At 44.9% G+C, this 24,591-nt stretch overlaps 1 protein-coding gene across 2 annotated transcripts in view; it reads right to left on the reverse strand.

Annotated features, from left to right (window-relative positions):
* The window catches only part of ATM (ATM serine/threonine kinase), a 224,399-nt gene that overhangs the window by 198,461 nt on the left and 1,347 nt on the right, over positions 1-24,591 (reverse strand). For both annotated transcript variants that reach the window (XM_078767645.1, XM_078767644.1), the window contains exons 2-7: positions 16,343-16,462; positions 16,103-16,212; positions 15,758-15,891; positions 15,396-15,551; positions 3,547-3,712; positions 1,385-1,629 (exon numbers count right to left, since the gene is read on the reverse strand). In XM_078767645.1, coding sequence (XP_078623771.1) covers positions 1,385-1,629; positions 3,547-3,712; positions 15,396-15,551; positions 15,758-15,891; positions 16,103-16,212; positions 16,343-16,414 — 883 coding nt within the window. In that variant the 5' untranslated portion in view covers positions 16,415-16,462. The remainder of the gene's footprint in view (positions 1-1,384; positions 1,630-3,546; positions 3,713-15,395; positions 15,552-15,757; positions 15,892-16,102; positions 16,213-16,342; positions 16,463-24,591) is intronic.

The following is a 24,591-nucleotide window of genomic DNA, read 5'->3' on the forward strand; positions in this document are numbered from 1 at the left end:
ACATCCACCAAGGAATGGCTGAAAAGAAAGAAATGGAGGGTTCTGGAATGGCCAAGTCAAAGCCCGGATCTAAATCCCATTGAGATGTTGTGGGGGGATTTGAAACGAGCTGTGCATGCAAGAAACCCCTCAAACATCGCACAACAACACACACAACATGCATTTTAAGGCCATTTTCCCTGCTAGAGCGGGGGTTAGCCTAAACATCGCACAGATGAAAGAATTCTGCATGGAGGAGTGGGCAAAAATTTCTCCCAGTCGATGTCAGAGACTGGTAGACAGTTATAAGAAACAAGAAACGCCTACTTGAGGTTGTTTCTACCAAAGGGGGCAATACCACCTATTAGAGCCAAGGGTGTGTAGTGAAATTATACTTACTTTTTCCACATGCGAAATTTGCATTTATGTTTATTTAAATTATGCAATCGATGACAAAATGTAAATGTTTCATGATATTTGTTATATTATATCACCTTTATCTATCAATATTGTTGAAATGAAGATCAAATAGCTGTATGTTGAAATATGTTGAAAAAGTCAAAACTTTACATGGGGTGTACTTACTTTTTCACATGACTGTATACGTGTTTCTTCTACTCAATCGCTCTGTACACCTCAAATCATGCACTCATCTGTGTGAACCTTTACTCGCTCATTACAATTCATTTTGCCTCGGTTTGTGATATGTTTCAAGGTTATAAATCAATCCCGTCTGATTGTACATATACTTATTCAGACGTATTGGAAGAACTAAAATAAATAATTACATAATATAATCTCCCTTTTGGACATAGAAAGACAGTTTAATTCGAAAACGGACAAGTCATGCTTCACACACAATGGAAGCAGGTTCGGTATGCCACAAGCAATGGAAACAAGATGGCCTCTAATTGCAAGTTGTCGGAACTCTCGAGATACAGGGACTCCACTCTGGTTGCCGTTGCCCTCCCCTCCCCTTCCCTCCCCTTCCCTCCCCTTCCCTCCCCCCCCCCCCCACTCTCCGAGCACTCCCTTCCCCTTTTTACTGCAAACTTTCTTTCTCCCGCCCATCCACTCTCTGTGCAATGTCTCCACCTCCCTGTTCCCCTTTGAATCTGTCTGCCTGTGAAGGTGCTTGCTGCCCTCTGTCATTTTGCTCCTCCACTAGCCTGATATCTGCATAAAAATAAGGGGTTAGATTAGGAATGTTTACCTGAGTGAATTTGCTACCAATGATAGCTTATTGTTCAAAGACAATTCAAGCACCTACCTAGGGCAGAACCAAATTTAATGATACGAGTTGCTGTTTTTTAAGAACTAGGAACCTTCCACTTTCTTTAAGAATATACCAACATTCTACACTGCTCACTCCTACACCAATCCAAAGTGGTCATAATCATCTGACCTTGTTCTGGACTGGTGGCGCCTCGAGGGTGATGAATCCGCAGCTGCAGGTCAAGCAGTTTCCAGAGAGTATTCAGTGCTGGGGCACGGAGGCGGCCACCCAACCACAGCTTTAGCAAAGTTGGTGCAGTGCTCTCCACAAGGCCACATGCTGCTGACCTGTGCCCACCGTGTACAACTGCCCAGCGCAACCATTCACTAGCAGCACCAAGCAATGGTTCAATCAAACCTGTCAATTCCTCTTGCCTAAGGTAGGGGAGGAGAGATAAATACAACAAATATATATTGATTGGATGAATATATATATACATACACACATACATATACATACATACATATACATGCATATATATATATATATATATATATATATATATATATATATATATATATATATATATATATATATATATATATATATATATATATATATATATATATATAGTGCATTCAGAAAGTATTCAGACCCCTTCACTTTTTTCACATTTTGTTATGTTGCAGCTTTATGCTGAAATCGTTTAAATTCATTTTTTCCCTCATCAATCTACACTCAATACCCCAGAATGACAAAGAGAAAACAGGATTTTAGAAAGTTTTGCAAATTTATTAAAAAGAAAAAACTGAAATATCACATTGCAATAAGTATTCATACCCTTTGCTATAACACTTGAAATTTAGCTCAGATGCCTCCCATTTCTCTTGATCATCTTTGAGATGTTTCTTCACCTTGATTGGAGTCCACCTGTGGTAAATTCATTTGATTGGACATGATTTGGAAAGGCACACACCTGTCTATATGAGGCCTCACAGCTGACAATGCATATCAGAGCAAAAACCAAGCCATGAGGTCGAAGGAACTGCCTGCAGAGCTCAGAGACAGGATTGTGTCGAGGCACAGATCTGGGGAAGCCTACAAAAAAATTTCTACTGCATTGAAGGTTCCCAAGAGCACAGTGGCCTCCATAATTCTTAAATGGAAGAAGTTTGGAACAACCAGGACTCTTCCTCGAGCTGGCCGCCCGGCCAAACTGAGCAATCGAGGGACAAGGGCCTCCAGAGATCCTGTGTGGAGATGGGAGAAACTTCCAGACGGACAACCATCACTGCAACACTCCACCGATCTGGGCTTTATGGCAGAGTGGCCAGACGGAAGCCTCTCCTCAGTGAAAGACACATGAAAGCCCGCTTGGAGTTTGCAAAAAAGCACGTAAAGGACTCTCAATGTGAGAAACAAGATTCTGTGGTCTGATGAAACCAAGATTGAACTGTTTGGCCTCAATTCTAAGCGTCATGTCTGGAGGAAACCAGGCAACGCTCATCACCTGCCCAATACCATCCCAACGGTGAAGCATGGTGGTGGCAGCATCATGCTGTGGGGGTGTTTTTCAGCAGCAGGGACTGGGGGACTGGTCAGGGTTGAGGGAACCATGAACGGAGCAAAGTACAGAGATATCCTTAATGAAAACCTGAAACAGAGCGCTCAGGATCTCAGACTGGGCCGAAGGTTCACCTTCCAACAGGACAATGACCCAAAGCACACAGCCAAGACAACACAGGAGTGGCTTAGGGACAACTCTGTGAAGGTCCTTGAGTGGCCCAGCCAGAGCCCTGACTTGAACCCAATCGAACATCTCTGGAGAGACCTGAAAATGGCTGTCCACTGACGGTCCCCATCCAACCTGACAGAGCTTGAAAGGATCTGGAGAGAAGAATGGCAGAACATCCCCAAATCCAGGTGTGCAAAGCTTGCCGCGTCATACCCAAGAAGACTCGAGGCTGTAATCGCTGCCAAAGGTGCTTCAACTAAGTACTGAGTTAAGGGTCTGAATACTTGTGTCAATGTGATATTCCAGTTTTTTCTTTTTAATAAATTTGCAAAACTTTCTAAAATCCTGTTTGCTCTTTGTCATTATGGGGTATGGAGTGTAGATTGATGAGGGAAGAAATGAATTTAAACTATTCCAGCATTAGGCTGCAACATAACAAAATGTGAAAAAAGTGAAGGGATCTGAATACTTTCAGAATGCACTGTATATACATACATACATACATACATACATACATACATACAACTATATATATATATCTATAAAAGAGGCAGACAAAGAAGTGGAAACAATGCAAGAGAATGAAGAAAAACAAGTATATGCTTGTGTCACAAACCAGAGTGATTTTAGTGCCAATGCAAGGTGATTGACCATCTGTGGGTGTGGTGCATCACACTGGTAACGGCATGCAGACAGAAGTGTGTGCAAAACCGATCCACTGATGAGTCGAGCAGAACTAGGATCTGGACTGCATACCGCACGTCCGAACAGGCCCTGCAGCTCTGCACACGGAAGAACAGAAAGATAAGAACAAGGGCTATAAGTTAACAATAAAATGCATGTGCGGATGTATACAAGATGCAGACCTTTTGGGAGAACCAGTATCCCTGTACACCCTCCTAATAATGGCAGTTTTACGGTTGAAATCAATAACAAGGTAGCAGGCCAAGAAAATTGCCTCCAAATCTGAGATATTTCCTGTTGGGGCAATTTCATTTTTATGTAGCCATCATTATACTTCTGAATGAAATACTACCAGATAGAAACAATTTCCTCTCCAGGAGTAGACCAGGGCACACATTTGGAATGAAGGCAAGGTACCAACCCACAATGGCCAACTTTCAATAATCACCATGGGATTCTCAACCTTCACAAGAAAATACTAGCAGATGAGGCAGCTGATTTAACAACCCCTTTAACATGGTGACCCATTCGATTATGCTAAACACCAGGACAAATGTTTGGAGTTGGATGCTATTTTTGAAGGTGCTTATGTGGAGGATTTCATTGACTCATGACTTGACATGATTGACTCATCCTGATGGTGGCAGCAGCGACACACTGTGACCTATTTTCATTGGTGTCTGTCTGACTAGCGTATAAACTGTTGACCATATCCCATGTTTGGCCTTGGCAAAACATTCTCTCAGAATGTGGCTTATTCTGCCTTGTCAACTTGGGACGTTGTTTTGAGTTCTTTGATCTTTGAAGTATATTAAGCCGACTATGAGTTGTGGCTCGCTGAGATGTTGGGGGCCAGCTGCGGAGGACCATAATGTCGCTGTGATGTTACATTTTTGGTGCTACTAGCCTACACACCAACATCTTCCATGCATGTATCCTTATCTATTAATAAATCTCTTGTACACTGTCCGAGTTCGACCAGGTGCTTATTAAACCCATGACACTTACACAACTCTGAGCACTCAAAGTCCCTTTCATGATTATTAATTGGTGCAAAATATGTAAAAAGACATTTTTTCGGGTCTGGTTCCAGGTCTGCTCACATGTAGGTTCAATCGGCAGCTGATCCTTCTACTCAATCAAAGCAAAGTTTTCCGGACCGGATTTGTCATGTCTTTCTGTTATATTTTCACCCCTGTGTTGCTGTTTGTGTTTTCATCCAATTTTTCATGTTAAATCATACGGTTTGTACTGTATTGGTGAACTTAAGTTTGTGTATGTACAGGCCTACTTCTCGGATAACTGTACTAATTCTGTCTCTGTTTTGACACCACAGTCTTCATTCCGCTTCTTTTCTCCCAAGTATTGTCCTTCCTGGGAATTTGCTTCTGTATCCATCTTATCCACCCTATGCATCCTCCCCTACCCCATATCACTTATGTGTCCAAGCCTCCCCATATTTTGTCTCTCAACCCTGCTGTTGGTGCCTTAAAAGCGCTATTAAAATATGAACTCGACATCTCTTAGCCATGTCACCCTCCCCATGGTTATATCAGAACAATCTCATTCATCGCACGGTCACAGATTGCTTAGCCTCAATATGGGGCTGTTCAAAGATTACATAACGCTATATTTTTAGTAATTTGTGTAATACAACGCTTGATCACATAGCATAACATAATGTTTGATTACCGTGCGTTCTGACAGGCTTGATTAAACCTCACTATTATTTAACATATTGTTACGGATCGCGGATTAGATGTTATTTACCGAGCGGTGGTATTGCCGCGACCTAACAGTTCCCCCGATTCTTCCCCAACTTACCCGATTCCACCCGACGTTGACCAAATCGCGCTATGCTAAATCAATGAAGGAAAGGACACAACGACTGGGATAAATGAAACGACGCAAGGGGTACAGTTCGCAAGACCTCCGGAGGAGGATATAATTAGTGGGGGAGAAAAGGGGTAGATTACAAGGCAATGAGGTAAAGACACAGAAGAGATAGGCACTTAGACACAACCTTATCTATCCCAGACAGACCACAGACAAACGGAACAAGACTGACTTACACAGGGATTGATGGCAGGGAAGGACAGGCAGTCGATAGCACAAGGTGCACCTTGGCTCAGGGACTGGATAAAGCACGGTCCAAAAGATGCAGGGAGGTGTCACAGCGCTCGGTTGGTGGCGTCCTTCTCTCTCCCAGCTCAGCGCGCATCTCACGTCACCTCCCTCTTCCTGCGCATGCTCAGCGGGGAGTGACACGCCCTCGGCTCGTTGGCTCCGCCCCAGATGGGATCGGTCCGCCGCTTCTATTGGGTGCGGGGGTTACCGGGCTCCGCCCTTGACGAGGAGCTGACAGCGAGCCCCTACTTGGTAACCCCGTCGAGCACATGGTCGATGGCGGCTCATTGGAAAGGCTTGGTGCCCTCCCAACACCCCCTCCCAACCAAGCCGGAGTGAGGACGCGCACTCCCCGCGCCGCCGCCGCTGTTGTTGTTGTTGTTGTTGTTGAACCGTGAGGAAGAGCTGCGGGGAGGTATTGGGAGGTCCTAAACTTCCTAACGGTGCCATACAATCACATTCTGGTGCAACGAAGAGTCAGAATTAATGGAAACGAGTCCTTAACTGACATAGACTAAGAATAACTAGAAAGATGTCCTATAGTTGTCTACGTGAGATGCGGTGGACCTGGATGCGACATTTAATGGGGGAAATAGGGGGAGGTCGGGTCTACAGAGTGTTGTTTACAGGAAATGGGACTAGGGAATGGGGGATTGGGGATAGTTGGGAAGTATGGAGGAAATAGGGGAATATTTACAAGCGGATATGGATGGATGCCAATCTCATATCCGCAACATTGCACCCTTCTCTACCTCGGGGCGTCCCGACCCGATAAATTTTTACTTACTTTAGTGTGGCACTCAGATGTAGTTCCCTCTACTATTAACTCAACCCTGAGTGCGACAGTTTTACAGATTTCACAAATGAGTAAATATGTCCCCCTGCGACGTTGCACCCTTCTCCTCACAGAAACACACCCACAGGATAACCGAATCGCGGAAAGCATCCTCAAACTAAACATACAGCCGGTAAGGAGCATTATTTACACAAGACTGATATTTACACTACGATCCAGGACCTGTTCTTTGAGGAACACATGCAGATGTTATGCATAGAGAGAGAGCACGCATGCCAGCATCGATACACCAACCCACGAGTGCCCTGTGGCCCTACGGCCTTTAATAATGTGCAGAGCACCCCATCCAAGCACCAAAAGCACCACCCCATACACACAGTCAGCACCATCCGGTGCACCAATAAAGTGTTCAGTAATAAATGCACAATCAAGTGTCCATGGTCACCGGTGGTGTCGCAGCCGGCCGATGTTCTGCCGCTGGTCTTGCCTTGGAGCCCACTTGGTGTTCTGGCTTCTTTAGAAATAAAGAAAGGCGCCAACCGCGTCCATTTCTAAATTGTGGCCGTCAGGGGGGCCAACTACAAGTGGTTCACCTGTATGGCATAGGTGCCACGTTGACCCAGAGGTCCATCAACGGGTGGTGCTTGACCGCAAAAGAACTGCGGTCCATTGTGGGCGGCCACCAAAATTGCGGTCCATATGGTGTATCGATCCAGGCAGCAAGCAGCGGAAGTGCAGGCCCACAACTGCGGAGCCAGCACCTCTCTCTCCTCTCTCTCCGCCCCAAAGCCAGATCCTCGGAGGTGGGAGACAAAAGAAACAAGTGAGTAAGGTGGTAAGGGCGCAAAAGTGCACGCAATACAAGGTAATGCACACTGGGGGCACATGGGAACCAGGTGAGACAGGTACGTTCCTACCGTACGCCCCCCCCCCCCCACACCAGGTAACCTACATTGCCCCTCCCTTACCCCTTACTGTATCCACAAAACACAACACTACCCATAAACATCTACTTTACACATCAACAAACGTCCCTACTGTCTTCCCCGTTCCTCCCATAAACCAAATTCGTCTTCTCTCCCTCCTAACCAATCAAATTTGCCATTTCCAACTCTCATCAAAATTTGCCATCTCCAACTCAACATCAAAATTTGCCATCACCAATTCATCATCAGTCCCTCCTAGGGAGGGAGAGATGGAATCACCCCAATGTCTCATCCACGTCGTGATGCGTCTCACAAATCCACACAGCAATTCTCCTTTCCTGCAACACAGAACAAAGGAACACAGGTGTGGAGTCATCATCACCACAGGTAAGTGGCTGCGTATGGTGCGACAGGTTCATCAATCCTAACTATTTCCTAAATGACTTTAACAACTTTACATTACCCGGGGTCTTTCCCTGCCAATCCATTGGCCAACTTACACTCTGGGTTCTAAAAACCAATTCCCATTGACCAAACTGTGGTGCTTCTCAATTTGGGGTCTCACTCCCCCGATTCATCACTCGGTGCCCTCGCACAATTTCTGGGCTGTGACGTGTAGCTCTCCCAGCAGGTCTACCCACCTGCACACCTCCACCACCATAGTTGCCACCCGAGCTTACCTGCTCCTCACCCTAACCCAACTAACTGGGGAAGGCCCTCTCGCACTCTCACCCCCTCAGTGCCCTCTCTGGCACGGGCTGCCCGATCCACACCCGGGATCCTCAGGCACCCACTGGCACTAACGGCTCCCAGAGCCCACCTGCGGCCTCACCTGGCCGACATCCTCACAGTGGTGGAGTGCCCAAACCAACTACACACACTAACAGGCTACACGCCCAGCCATTTCCACAACACTAATGCACCCATCCACAATACCATTCTGCAACCGCACCACAAATGCCAATATCCAACCACAATTTACCTATACCCTCTACCTAACACTTACACTACCCGCCTCGGGTACTCATGAAAGGGGTCCACTCTTCCCCCATCCACACCTTCGCACCATGCACACCACTCCGTACCACTTACTCCAACTCTCTCCACACCACTCATTCCAATACTCCATGTATTCCACACACCTGTACTTGCACACCTGTGCTCTCATACTTGGTGCCGCCTGCACCCTTCTCTCCCCCAAGCGCATTCGCGCTGATCCACAACACTCACTGCTCCACACACCTGTCCAGTTCTCACACAGCATCATCTCATCTAACTACTCCCCTCTGAAACTTGCGCTTCCCAGTCGTCCCTTTAAACTATTGCGCTCCCTCGTCATTATCATCCACTCTAATCTACCTGCGTCCCCTCTACAGGTATCCTTGTCACTAACTAACCTTAACGTTACCTAATGTCATCTTCGCTAGATCCCTACACACAATATCCTAACCCACCCGGGCTAGTTTTCACTGCCATACACCCCATAATCTATCGCGCATTTGCCCCATCATAGGAAGGGTGGCAGGGATGCCACCCTTACCCACCGGGCCCATCGCTCATCAATCCCCCAGTCCTCTGGCACTAATAAGCCCCCCCTTATTCAGAGGTACTGGGTCCCGCCTCGGCATCTAAAGCCGAGGCAATCCACGGGGGCGCCTGCTCGCCGGTGTAAGGCCTTCTAGTTTCCCGGGGTCTGGCGGGGGGGTGTCTGGGGTCGGCTAACCCGCTCCCCCCTGGGCGGAGTTGAGGACCTCCACCGCCGGGGATCATCCCGGCACGTGGCTCGACAGTGCCGCGCCAGGTGACCCAGACGGTTGCAGGTATAGCACCTCACCTGATAAGGTGCTTGTCTCCGGAATTCCAAATTTTCCCCCCTGAAGGTCCGAATTGGATTACCCGCTCGTGGTCCACCGCGGGCCACCTCCGGGGCCGCCTGCCATGGTCCAGGTCCCGCCAGGCGCTGGTCCACCAGCCTCCGGACCATGCCCGCCAGGTCAGGACTCACGTCGGGGGCAGGCCCCCTAAGGGGTCCGCCCTCCATCGGGGGTCCCACCTGGCGGACCGCCATTGCGTGACGCTCGCTCCCCCGGGCCAGGGGCCTCGCTGCTTCCCAACGGGCCGCAGCGTCAGCCGCCTGGCTCAGAGTCTGCGGGCGCCACATGGCGAGCTGTTGCCGGAGCTCAATATCCGGGAGGGCCTGGATAAAATGGTCCAGCGCCAGGCTTTCCCGGGAATCCGCTGCCATGCTAGCATGTGCGATCCCCACTGCGCGGCGAATGTCGTGGGCAAGTTCCCCGATGGCTTCCTGGGGCTTACGTTTTCGCAGCGCGAGCTGAGCTTTAACAAGCTCGCTCTGCTGTTCAATGCCGAATCGATTAATTAGGGCGTCGCGGAGGGCTGGCAGGGTGAGAGCACCCGGTGGTAATGCCGTCAGCACCTCCGCCGCCGCGCCGCGCAATGCGGCCACCAGGTGTACTCCACCTTCATCCTCACCCCAACCGTTGCCCTTACACACACAGTCAAACTGCACCAGGTACGCGCGTAGATCACTCTTGCCGTCATACGGCGCGAGTGGGACCTTGTGGGACCACCTCGTATGCGAGTCGTTGCCCGCCTGCCGGACCCCGTGCGTCGCCCCTTGCGGGGTCAGCGCGGGGCCGAACCGGCCGGGTCCCCACAGTACATTACCCCCAAGGGGCTCTCGTGCCTCCCCTGTCCCTCTAAAAACTACCCCTGTTGGTGTCGATGCATGGGTCACACTTCCGCAACCCGCTACCCATTCCATACCACCACAACCTTGCTCACTCACACCTCGCACCTCTCCCATCACCGGACCCTCTCGCTCGCACCCTCGTTCCATACCCTCCGGACCAGCCATACACCTCACTCTTGGCCTCTCACGAACATCCGGGTCTATCTCGACCCCCAAGCTTATTAAATCACCTGGCGCATCATACGCACGACCATATTGGTCACCACTTACACCGGGTCCTCTTTCTCTTCGCTTCTCCTCCATCACCTGCGAATCCCTCATCCGGTTAATGAGCACATCATCACGATCCGAACACAGACTTTGGACCAATTCTTTTACTTCCTCCTTTATCTCTTTCTTATCCTCTCTCCGTCGCTTCTTAATTTCGCTCACCCCTTCTTCCACTTCTTCTCATTTCTGCTTCACCTCCTTCATCTCCTCGTGCGCCCCCTTAAGTTCTTCCTCTAACTCCACCTTATTTTTTTCTATGTGCTCCCGCACCTCCCGCTCTTTAACCTCCATCACCTCTACCACCTTGTTCATTTTCCTCGTCAGGTCCTCATGTACCGTCTGACACTCTTTTTTAATTACCCCTTCGTCCTTTTTCATCTCCTTCTGTGTCGATTTTAAACCCTCTATTACCGCTGTGTTCTTCTTTACCTGTCCCCCAACTCCTTTTGTCCCACTGTCAGTTGTTCTACTCCCAGCGTCAACTCCTCTATACCACCTTGCAATTTTAGTCCCCTTTCTCACCTCCTTCTCCATGCGCTCCTTACAGTGCCTCACCTCCTCGCGCACTCCTCCGACCTCCTCACTCACACCTCTTCTGATCTCTTCTCCCATCACCTGCATCTCCTGCCCAGATGCCACCCTCATCTGCTCCATTTCCTCCCTGTGAGCATCCAATTTAGTTTCTACCCCCATTCTGACCCCCTCTATCTGCTGCCCCATTTTTTTAACTTCCCTTTCCGCTTGGTCCCTCATGTCCCTCAATTTGCCTTCCATACTGTTTTCTAACCCCTCTAACCCCTTTTTCATCCCTTCCATTTGATTCTCTTGAGCGGCCATTCTGTTTTCTACCCCCGTTAACCCATTCTTTACCTCTTTTATCCCATTGTCTAACGCCTCACCGGTACCCCTCGCTTCGTCCCTCATTACCCCCATTTGGCCCTCCAATCGCTCACCCAATCGCTCACTATCAGCCCTCATTTGCTCACTATCAGCCCTCATTTGCTCACTCTGAGCATCCATCCGATTCCCCATTCCTAAAATTTGGTTTCTCATCCCCCTGTTCTCTTCCCTCTCCTCATCCGCCTTGACCATGAAGGCCTGCATCTGCTGCATGAATAGGCCCCAGTTCATTGGTGCTGCGGCCGCTGCTACGGTCACGGGCGCGGCAAAATTTGGTGCCGCTACACCCACGTGCGCGAGGACGCCACTTTGCGCGCCTGAAGCCTCGTGCGCGAGGACGCCATTTTGCGAACCTGCCGCCCTCACTGCTTCGCTCTCCTCTTGTCCCTCAATTTGGTCCTGGATCGACCCTGCCTCACTCTCCTCTACCGGAACCCAGCCGTCTTGATCTGCCATAGCGCGACCTTCAAAATTCGGGTTTTTTTTGTAAAACAAAACAATTTCCAACTGCTTGTAATTTTGAGCGCGTTAAGCGCGCTTCGGGTCCGATCCCACTCCTGACACCAATTGTTACGGATCGCGGATTAGATGTTATTTACCGAGCGGTGGTATTGCCGCGACCTAACAGTTCCCCCGATTCTTCCCCAACTTACCCGATTCCACCCGACGTTGACCAAATCGCGCTATGCTAAATCAATGAAGGAAAGGACACAACGACTGGGATAAATGAAACGACGCAAGGGGTACAGTTCTCAAGACCTCCGGAGGAGGATATAATTAGTGGGGGAGAAAAGGGGTAGATTACAAGGCAATGAGGTAAAGACACAGAAGAGATAGGCACTTAGACACAACTTTATCTATCCCAGACAGACCACAGACAAACGGAACAAGACTGACTTACACAGGGATTGATGGCAGGGAAGGACAGGCAGTCGATAGCACAAGGTGCACCTTGGCTCAGGGACTGGATAAAGCACGGTCCAAAAGATGCAGGGAGGTGTCACAGCGCTCGGTTGGTGGCGTCCTTCTCTCTCCCAGCTCAGCGCGCATCTCACGTCACCTCCCTCTTCCTGCGCATGCTCAGCGGGGAGTGACACGCCCTCGGCTCGTTGGCTCCGCCCCAGATGGGATCGGTCCGCCGCTTCTATTGGGTGCGGGGGTTACCGGGCTCCGCCCTTGACGAGGAGCTGACAGCGAGCCCCTACTTGGTAACCCCGTCGAGCACATGGTCGATGGCGGCTCGTTGGAAAGGCTTGGTGCCCTCCCAACACCCCCTACCAACCAAGCCGGAGTGAGGACGCGCACTCCCCGCGCCGCCGCCGCTGTTGTTGTTGTTGTTGTTGTTGAACCGTGAGGAAGAGCTGCGGGGAGGTATTGGGAGGTCCTAAACTTCCTAACGGTGCCATACAATCACATTCTGGTGCAACGAAGAGTCAGAATTAATGGAAACGAGTCCTTAACTGACATAGACTAAGAATAACTAGCAAGATGTCCTATAGTTGTCTACGTGAGATGCGGTGGACCTGGATGCGACATTTAATGGGGGAAATAGGGGGAGGTCGGGTCTACAGAGTGTTGTTTACAGGAAATGGGACTAGGGAATGGGGGATTGGGGATAGTTGGGAAGTATGGAGGAAATAGGGGAATATTTACAAGCGGATATGGATGGATGCCAATCTCATATCCGCAACAATATGATTAGACTTTGAGGTCCCTCATTGTAGATAACACTCGACTCAAACAAAACCAATGGTTTAATAATTTGCGTAATGTAACGCTTGATTACCGTGCATTCTGACAGGCTTGATTAAACCTTAATATTATTCAACCTATGATTAGATTTATCAGGGTCCCTCATTGTGAGTAACATTCGACCCAAATAAAGCCAATGTAAATCTGTCACAACAAACCCAGGCACCATATAATCAGAAGAGGCCTACAGGGCTGATGCGTTTATCCAACCAGATAACAAAGATGAAAGAACCACCTTTAGAGGCCATTTTTCCCCGCAAAGCAGGGGTTGGCCTTTTTCGGGCACCGTTGTCCCCTATTTGAAGCAATGTTTTACGGCCGGATACCCTTCCTGCCGCCAACCCTGTTGGTCACCTTTCACGACAAACAGGGAATTACCAGTGAACTGGTACTCAATTTGCCGACCTCAGAAGGATGACAGGCTGAGTCAACCCCCCTGGCGTTAATTCAGCGATCGACCGGGATTCGAACCCAGGATCCTAGGATCCGAAGCAGGTATCCTAGCCGCTAAGCCAACACCAGGCTCAGATAACAAAAATGGCAGCCATATAATTTTGTCTTGGAACTATGGTAGGTGGAGTCAAGCGACAGATGTGGGTGTGGTCCGGCAGCTGCCGTACTAATGGGTGCACATTTCAAAAATCGACCCCAACAAGAACCCCAACAACAAAAGCAACACAAAGCTCTTGTAGACCTGTGACATGTTGCAGGTAAAAAGTCTAAATGATTGCAAAAATTACATTTGCAATATCTCATTAGTTACTGACATGTCTGGTAAATATGAAGCCTCTTACACCATTTGCTTTATTTCAGGAATTCAAATAATGTTATCTGGTACCAAGGAAGTGGCTGCAGCAGTAATGAAGATATCCAAACTCTTGTCAAATTATTGCAAAGAAAAAATGCACATGAAATCCACCAATAAATTTAATGAAGAAACAGAAAAATATCCAATGAGATGATGAGAAGACATTTTGCATCTGCTAAAAAGGTGAACACAGCTATGTCGACTGCAATAAATAAACTTTAGAAGGAAGGATTCTGCTGGGATCAACAAGTTCAGCCCTGGATAAAGTGCATACAAGAGGATGGAGATCATAAAGCACAATGCGACATGAATAAAGTTTATCAATAATACTTTATCTTACTACAATTCACCAAATGTCCGTCCGTCTGTCTGTCTGTCCATCCGTCCATTCGAAGGTACCGCAAAAACGGCCGAACCGATCGCAACGATATGCATTGGGATAAATTCGGATATGGGTGGGTAATCCTGGGATCTCCTGGAGTAAAATAGGGTGTATTGTTTTTCCAATTTCAGCTTTGGCCTCCAGCATTTTCAGGTTTGGACTCCCGCATAACGTTATTTTCCCGGGTGCCGCACAAACGGCTGCACCGATCGCTGCACAGCACTCGGTGACCTCGGACAAAGACCTTTTATGAGGACATGGGTTGAATCCCTGCTTGAGAGAATGCCAACACCCTCCCCGCCATCACGGTCGTCTCTCCAACTCACAATCCCACGAGATATGCGGAAAGGACGACCCAAAACCAATTATCTTCTTTTTGTTTGTATATAAACATCATTAAAAGTAAATAATGACCTCGGCCAAAGTTCAAACAACATGAGTTTAATCTCTACATGAGAGAATTCCACATAGCTATTTGGGCGGTGTATAAGCTAACAGATCGCTGCCTCCATCGATCTTGCCAAGGCCGTTACACCTATCGCTTCAAAATCCTTTTAACTGTTGACTTGGAAGTTTTTACAATGAAGGAAACATTAACAATGTTGTTATAATTATATTTTGTGATTAATTTGTCATTGGAGTTATGTTGTTTGGAATGAAAAAAGAGATATCGAGTTCAAGTAAATGACGACATGTCGTGATGGTTTCTCCCTTCTAAACGTGAACTTTGCGGATCGCCATATGCAGATTCGCCACGGACCCACGATCGATGTTTCTATACGTGAACGTACCCGTTTGTTTGCGAACGGGTACATTTTTCATGGAAGTCCTTCACAAACTTGCTGTCTATGTCTGACGTGCGACTGAGGGTGCTACAGGAATGTGGAAATTTATTGGTTTCATGCTTTGGCATTCTCCGTATCTGCATTGCCCATTTGCTTCCGGCCTCCCACCCGTGCTTAGCACGGGTATCTCACTAGTCTATTATAAAGGAGGGGTGACTGAACTTTTAGGATGAGCCTCGTAGTTGTCCAAGCCACAGGTTATTATCCCTGTCGTCACAAATTAAATAACAAGAGAATTCTCTCATAGTAAGAATATCCAGACCTGTCCAGTTTCCCTGAGCTATGCTTCTCCAGTACTTCCGATGGGCTAGCACATGGCGCAGTAGCACAAAGCTGTATTGTTGGCCAAGCAGAGGCCAGAGGTCAGAGTCCTTCAACACCAAAGTCACATGATGCAGGAGCGTCTTGCAGTTCACACCTGCACAAATGACATCAGATATGGTCTCGCTAGCGCGTCTGTAACTGCCACATTGCAAATACAGTCCATTGCATGTGATTACATCAGCATTTTGAGAAGAGAAAAAAAACTTAATTTTTTTTCATAAAAGAAGAATAATTTCAACCTTAATCAATCAAAGTAGCTTTCAATGTGCAATTGAAGTTTAAAAAAAGTGATAAGTGTACGTTGTTTCGCAGCACAAAGGAAAATCCTGAGCAGATTGAGGAGGCTGCATGCACGACTTTGACTGGCGGTCGCTGCTGTGCGGCTGCCAGGTAACAACATTGCGATCTCAGTCTGCATGTGGCGTTCCAGGTAGCTGCTCCATACCAATGAAAATATCATAACAAATGACATTTGCTTTCAAAATTCCAGTGGCCAATAATGCTAGTGTAACTAGAACAATATGCAAGCAAAGAAGAAAGAGAAGCGTGGAAGACAAAAATGGGCATAATTATCTGACAGTGCTTCCATTTGAAATGCTCAATAAGTTGGGGGAGTGCAGGGACAACACGAGTGAGACGATTTACTTGAAAGCGACATCCCAAGACACCATTCCATTCCTGCTGCCTGAGTTTTGATCCAACAGAGCGACCACATCACGTCGTTTGAGTAAACTTCGCAACCGCTCTGCTTCTCTCTGCAAAAAAGGAAGTCGAACTGTAAATAAATAAATGATATGAAATAAAATACGCACACAGCATCGTGCCAAGGTGCTAAATGCCCCAGTAAACAAAAAAAAAACATTCTGGTGGTCTGTAGGATCTCACCTTCCGCTCGATGGCTTTGTCTGAATTTAAATGTTGAAGGCAAGACCAGAGATCGCGCTCGACCGCAGCCATTCACCAAACTTGCACTCTCTCTAATGTATGAGAAATCAAATGGCAACCCTGGAAAGCAGTGACGTGTAAAAAAAAATGATGAAAAATGCAGTCGACAAAACCTTTCTTCGTAAAATGTTTTTTTTTCTTAACTACTCAGTAGAGCACATAGTGAACTAAACCAGAGTCGGTAGAGCGCATACTGAACAGTTTACGTTTTGTATCCCACTGATAGGCCGGATCTGCATCCAGATCTCAACCAAAATCTAATTGGATTGTTCCCATCACCTAAAAACTCATCCACCACTTAGAAAATTAACAAACTTCTCGGATCCGGATCTTCACCAAAATCTAATCAATTCGTCTTTGTCACACACACAACCTGTTCACCAAATTTCATCCGAATCCATGCACAACCTTTTGAGATATACTGTTCACAGACAAGCAAACAGACAGAGGTGAAAACATAACCTCTGTCCACCTTTGATGGACAGACATAACCTCTGTCCACCTTTCACACTTAGAAGAAGACCATTTGTTTTAGCCATAAAAAATTCTGCCATTATTTTCTTCTTTCAAGAAAAGTTTTATTATATATAATAATTATTTATATATAATAAATATAAAAATTATTTTTCGGTTTTTTTCCATAGAGCTCGCGCTCGCTTTCACAGAGCTCGAAATTCTGATGTCCAAGAAATACTGTGATAACGACACAAGACACTAGTGACCCCAAAAAGCTGGATCTTGGTTTAATTAACAGCCTCGCCGATTTATATTAATCTAACACCGACAGTGGAGGTTGCACCTCAATCAAATGGAGGCATAAAGACACAGGAAAAGCAGATCATAGTACTTTTACACAAATCACAAGGACATTTATTCATGATAGACAAGATAATGTGGTATATGGTATTTTAATGGTATATGGGATTTGAATGGTACATTGGATTTGAATGGCAGTGGGATTTCAATGGAACATGTGACTTTAATGGTACAGTATATGGGATTTGAACATGAGTTCACCAAATCATAAAACCAGGCTTCAGATGAAAATAATAACAAACCAAGTGATTCAATTCAATGAAAGAATGGGTTGGTATATAGATTAACAAATCGACAAGTCAATAGGATAGAGCTTAAAAGAAAATTTACATTTATTGTAAGTAACATAATCGACGTAAAATTTAACCAAATAAACATCAGGGGACAAAGTTACAAACACTGGACAAACAAAATGATAATACAGTACGTACTGTATATCAACAAACGAGTCATACGCATGAAACACCCCCACGCCAAAAATGCCCCACATACACCTCCCCTCCCCCTCAAGCACCAGCCAGCAGCCCGATAATCCATCCCTGTCCTCCTCGTTCACCATCCTGAACCCACACACATCGACTGCCCAACTCCCATTCACCATCCAAAATACTCATCCCGCCGATGCACAAGCATGATTACCCCCTCTCCCACCCCCATGCACTAGCATGATTACCCCCTCCCACTCCCCATGCACGAGCATGATTACCCCCTCTCCCCCCATGCACTTGCATGATTACCCCCTCTCTACCCATGCACAAGCATGATTACCCCCTTTCCCCCCTTGCACTAGCATGATTACCCCATTTCCCCCAATTGCACTAGCATGATTACCCCCTCTCTCCCCAGGCACTAGCATGATTGCCCCCTCTCTCCCCATTATGCACTAGCATGATTACCCCCTCTCTCCCCATGCACTAGCATGTGTTACGTGCTCCTCCCCAAACCCCCTGCTCAGGGTGTACCTCCGAGCCCCGAGAGGACTCACGGCAGAAAAATGTGTTATTCTGTATGTCAAAGATCAATGGTGAAGCCACACCAATTGTTACAAACAAACAAGTATTGTATTAAGATCACACAAGAATAACAGTACAACAACAATAGTAAGCAATTGTACAACCAATATATATTTCCTATGATGGTACCATCAGGTTCGTACAATATAACTCACTGTGCTCCAAGTGAGCGAAAAGAAGAAGATTCCCAATGTCTCTAATCCTGGCTTCAAGCCAAAGTTGCTTCCGGCTTCAAGCCAAAGTCGATCCGCTCCAGCGATCGTCAGAACAATGTCCAATCGAGACCAGAATCCCGTTGGGTTGGCAGTTACAGTCCTGCTGCCAAAGCTGCGCAAAGGTGCCCTCAAGGCGACTGGGAAATCCAAAGGCGCCCTCCAGGCGAGTCAGAACAATGTCCAATCGAGACCAGAATCCCGTTGGGTTGGCAGTTACAGTCCTGCTGCCAAAGCTGCGCAAAGGTGCCCTCAAGGCGACTGGGAAATCCAAAGGCGCCCTCCAGGCGACTGGGAAATCACACCCTCGGGTATGGTCATTTCACGGCTCCAAATCGGCGAACTGCAGATTTACCTTCAAAATCCACGTTACCCACACACACACACCAGATCAACGTCTGAATGCGGTGAAAGTCGTCGAAGCGAGATGAAACCTTGAGCGAAGCACAAGTCCTGCGTGAGTCAAAATGGCCGACGGCCCGCTCTCGTGGCGTAACGGCACTCTGATGATTCTCTCCGGAATCAACCACAAAACCTGTCACGCAGGTTGATCTGTCACAGTGATAACTCTGTCGCAGGAATCCCCTTCCAGGGAAACCCAAAGTTCACTCGTGACTCTCGCTCGCCAATCGTTCGCACCAGCCCTCGAAGCAACTCGGCTTTCTTCTCCGACTCATTCGCTCCGCCTTCTCTCCTCTCTTCCTCTTCTTCGTCGTCCAGTTCCGGTTTCATTTAAAACATTAACTTTTACCTTTTGAAAATAGTAATATCTATTTCCCTTAAACGACAACAATAATAGCACATGGAATCAGAAATGTTTACAGTGGATGAAAACCACAACAACGGAAGTGACGAATCCGTAACAAATGAATGCCCCCTCTCTCCCCATTATGCACTATCCTGATTTCTCCCTCTAGCCCCCCCCCCCCCCTTCTGCATCAGCTGCAGCACCTATTTCCCACAAACAAGGTGGACACATCGAGACATGGGAGGGTTCACACACAACACACCACACCACACCTACACACACACAATCACACAATATCTCACACAATATCTCACACAATATCTCACACAATCAATCACACACAATCAATCACACACAATCAATCACACACAATCAATCACACACAATCAATCACACACAATCAATCACACACAATCAATCACACAATATAAATTTAAAAAAACACCTTTAGAGGCCATTTTTCCCCGCAAGCGGGGGTTGGCCTTTTTCGGGAACTGTGGTTGTTGTTGTTTTTCGGTCCCCTTTTTGAAGCAATGTTTTACGGCCGGATGCCCTTCCTGACGCCAACCCTTTTTGCCGCCTTTAACGACAAGCAGGGAATTACCAGTGAACTGGTACTCAATTTGCCGACCTCGGAAGGATGACAGGCTGAGGCAACCCCCCTGGCGTTAATTCAGCGATTGACCGGGATTCGAACCCAGGATCCTAGGATCCTTAGCCGGCACCCTAGCCACTAGCCCAACACCAGGGATCAACACCAGGGATCACCAGGAAATCAATCACACAATATCTCACACAATATCTCACACAATATCTCACACAATATCTCACACAGTATCTCACACAGTATCTCACACAGTATCTCACACAGTATCTCACACAGTATCACACACAATCAATCACACAATATCTCACACAATATCACACACAATATCACACACAATATCACACACAATATCACACACAATATCACACACAGTATCTCACAATATCACACACAGTATCTCACACACAATATCACACACAACATCACACACAATATCACACACAGTATCACACACAATATCACACACAATCAATCACACAATATCACACACAATCAATCAAACAAAATATCTCACACAATATCTCACACAATATCTCACACAATATCTCACACAATATATCACACACAATCAATCAAACAAAATATCTCACGCAATATCTCACACAATATCTCACACAATATCTCACACAATATCTCACACAACATCTCACACAACATCTCACACAATATCACACACAATATCACACACAATCAATCACACAATATCTCACACAATATCACACACAATATCACACACAATATCACACACAATATCACACACAATATCACACACAGGATCTCACACAATATCACACACAATCACACAATATCACACACAGTATCACACACAATCAATCACACAATATCTCACACAATATCACACACAATCAATCAAACAAAATATCTCACACAATATCTCACACAATATCTCACACAATATCTCACACAATATCTCACACAATATCACACACAAAATCACACACAATCAATTACACAATATCACACACAATATCTCACACAATATCACACGCAATCAATCACACAATCAATCACACAATATCTCACAAAATATCACACACAATATCTCACACAATATCTCACACAATATCTCACACAATATCACACACAATATCAACAATATCTCACACAGTATCTCACACAGTATCACACAATATCACACAATATAACACAATATCACACAATATCCGACACAATATCACACAATATCACACAATATCACACACAATATCTCACACAATATCACACACAATATCTCACACAATATCTCACACAGTATCACACACAATATCACACACAATATCACACACAGTATCTCACACAATATCACACACAATATCTCATACAGTATCTCACACAATATCACACACAATATTACACACAATATCACACACAATATCTCACACAGTATCTCACACAGTATCACACACAATCAATCAAACAAAATATCTCATACAATATCTCACACAATATCTCACACAATATCTCACACAATATCACACACAAAATCACACACAATCAATTACACAATATCACACACAATATCTCACACAATATCACACAATCAATCACACAATATCTCACACAATATCACACACAATATCTCACACAATATCTCACACAATATCTCACACAATATCACACACAATATCAACAATATCTCACACAGTATCTCATACAATATCACACAATATAACACAATATCACACAATATCCGACACAATATCACACACAATATCTCACACAATATCTCACACAATATCACACACAAAATCACACACAATCAATTACACAATATCACACACAATATCTCACACAATATCACACACAATATCAACAATATCTCACACAGTATCTCATACAATATCACACAATATAACACAATATCACACAATATCCGACACAATATCACACAATATCACACACAATATCTCACACAATATCACACACAATATCTCACACAGTATCACACACAATATCACACACAGTATCTCACACAATATCACACACAATATCTCATACAGTATCTCACACAATATCTCACACAATATCACACACAATATTACACACAATATCACACAAAATATCACACACAATATCTCACACAGTATCTCACAATATCACACACAGTATCTCACACACAATATCACACACAACATCACACACAATATCACACACAGTATCACACACAATATCACACACAATCAATCAAACAAAATATCTCACACAATATCTCACACAATATCTCACACAATATATCACACACAATCAATCAAACAAAATATCTCACGCAATATCTCACACAATATCTCACACAATATCTCACACAATATCTCACACAATATCTCACACAATATCTCACACAACATCTCACACAACATCTCACACAATATCACACACAATATCACACACAATCAATCACACAATATCTCACACAATATCACACACAATATCACACACAATATCACACACAGGATCTCACACAATATCACACACAATCACACAATATCACACACAGTATCACACACAATCAATCACACAATATCTCACACAATATCACACACAATCAATCAAACAAAATATCTCACACAATATCTCACACAATATCTCACACAATATCTCACACAATATCACACACAATATCACACACAAAATCACACACAATCAATTACACAATATCACACACAATATCTCACACAATATCACACGCAATCAATCACACAATCAATCACACAATATCTCACAAAATATCACACACAATATCTCACACAATATCTCACACAATATCTCACACAATATCACACACAATATCTCACACAATATCTCACACAATATCACACACAATATCAACAATATCTCACACAGTATCTCACACAGTATCACACAATATCATACAATATCACACAATATAACACAATATCACACAATATCCGACACAATATCACACAATATCACACAATATCACACACAATATCTCACACAATATCACACACAATATCTCACACAATATCTCACACAGTATCACACACAATATCACACACAGTATCTCACACAATATCACACACAATATCTCATACAGTATCTCACACAATATCTCACACAATATCACACACAATATTACACACAATATCACACACAATATCTCACACAGTATCTCACACAGTATCACACACAATATGATATCACACACAATCAATCAAACAAAATATCTCATACAATATCTCACACAATATCTCACACAATATCACACACAAAATCACACACAATCAATTACACAATATCACACACAATATCACACACAATCAATCACACAATCAATCACACAATATCTCACACAATATCACACACAATATCTCACACAATATCTCACACAATATCACACACAATATCAACAATATCTCACACAGTATCTCATACAATATCACACAATATCACACAATATCCGACACAATATCACACACAATATCTCACACAATATCACACACAATATCTCACACAGTATCACACACAATATCAACAATATCTCACACAGTATCTAATACAATATCACACAATATAACACAATATCACACAATATCCGACACAATATCACACACAATATCTCACACAATATCACACACAATATCTCACACAGTATCACACACAATATCACACACAGTATCTCACACAATATCACACACAATATCTCATACAGTATCTCACACAATATCTCACACAATATCACACACAATATTACACACAATATCACACAAAATATCACACACAATATCTCACACAGTATCTCACACAGTATCACACACAATATCTCACACAGTATCTCACACAATATCACACAATATCACACACAATATCTCACACAATATCACACACAATATCACACACAATATCACACACAATATCACACACAATATCACACACAATATCCCACACAGTATCTCACACAGTATCTCACACAGTATCTCACACAGTATCTCACACAGTATCACACACAATATCTCACACAGTATCTCACACAGTATCACACACAATATCTCACACAGTATCTCACACAATATCACACACAATATCACACACAATATCTCACACAATATCACACACAATATCACACACAATATCACACACAATATCTCACACAATATCACACAGTATCACACACAATATCACACACAATATCCCACACAATATCAACAGTATCTCACACAGTATCTCACACAGTATCTCACACAGTATCTCACACAGTATCTCACACAGTATCTCACACAGTATCACACACAATATCTCACACAGTATCACACACAATATCACACACAATATCTCACACTATCTCACACAATATCACACACAATATCTCACACAATATCTCACACAATATCTCACACAGTATCTCACACAGTATCACACACAATATCACACACAATATCACACACAATATCTCACACAATATCTCACACAGTATCTCACACAATATCACACACAATATCACACACAATATCACACAGTATCTCACACAGTATCTCACACAGTATCTCACACAATATCACACAGTATCTCACACAGTATCACACACAATATCACACACAATATCACACACAATATCACACAGTATCTCACACAGTATCTCACACAATATCACACACAATATCACACACAATATCACACAGTATCTCACACAGTATCACACACAATATCACACACAATATCACACACAATATCACACAGTATCTCACACAGTATCTCACACAATATCACACACAGTATCTCACACAATATCACACAGTATCTCACACAGTATCTCA

Source organism: Myxine glutinosa, chromosome 13 (genome assembly GCF_964187855.1).
Source record: "Myxine glutinosa chromosome 13, kmMyxGlut1.1, whole genome shotgun sequence".
In the NCBI taxonomy this organism is placed as follows: domain Eukaryota; kingdom Metazoa; phylum Chordata; class Myxini; order Myxiniformes; family Myxinidae; genus Myxine; species Myxine glutinosa.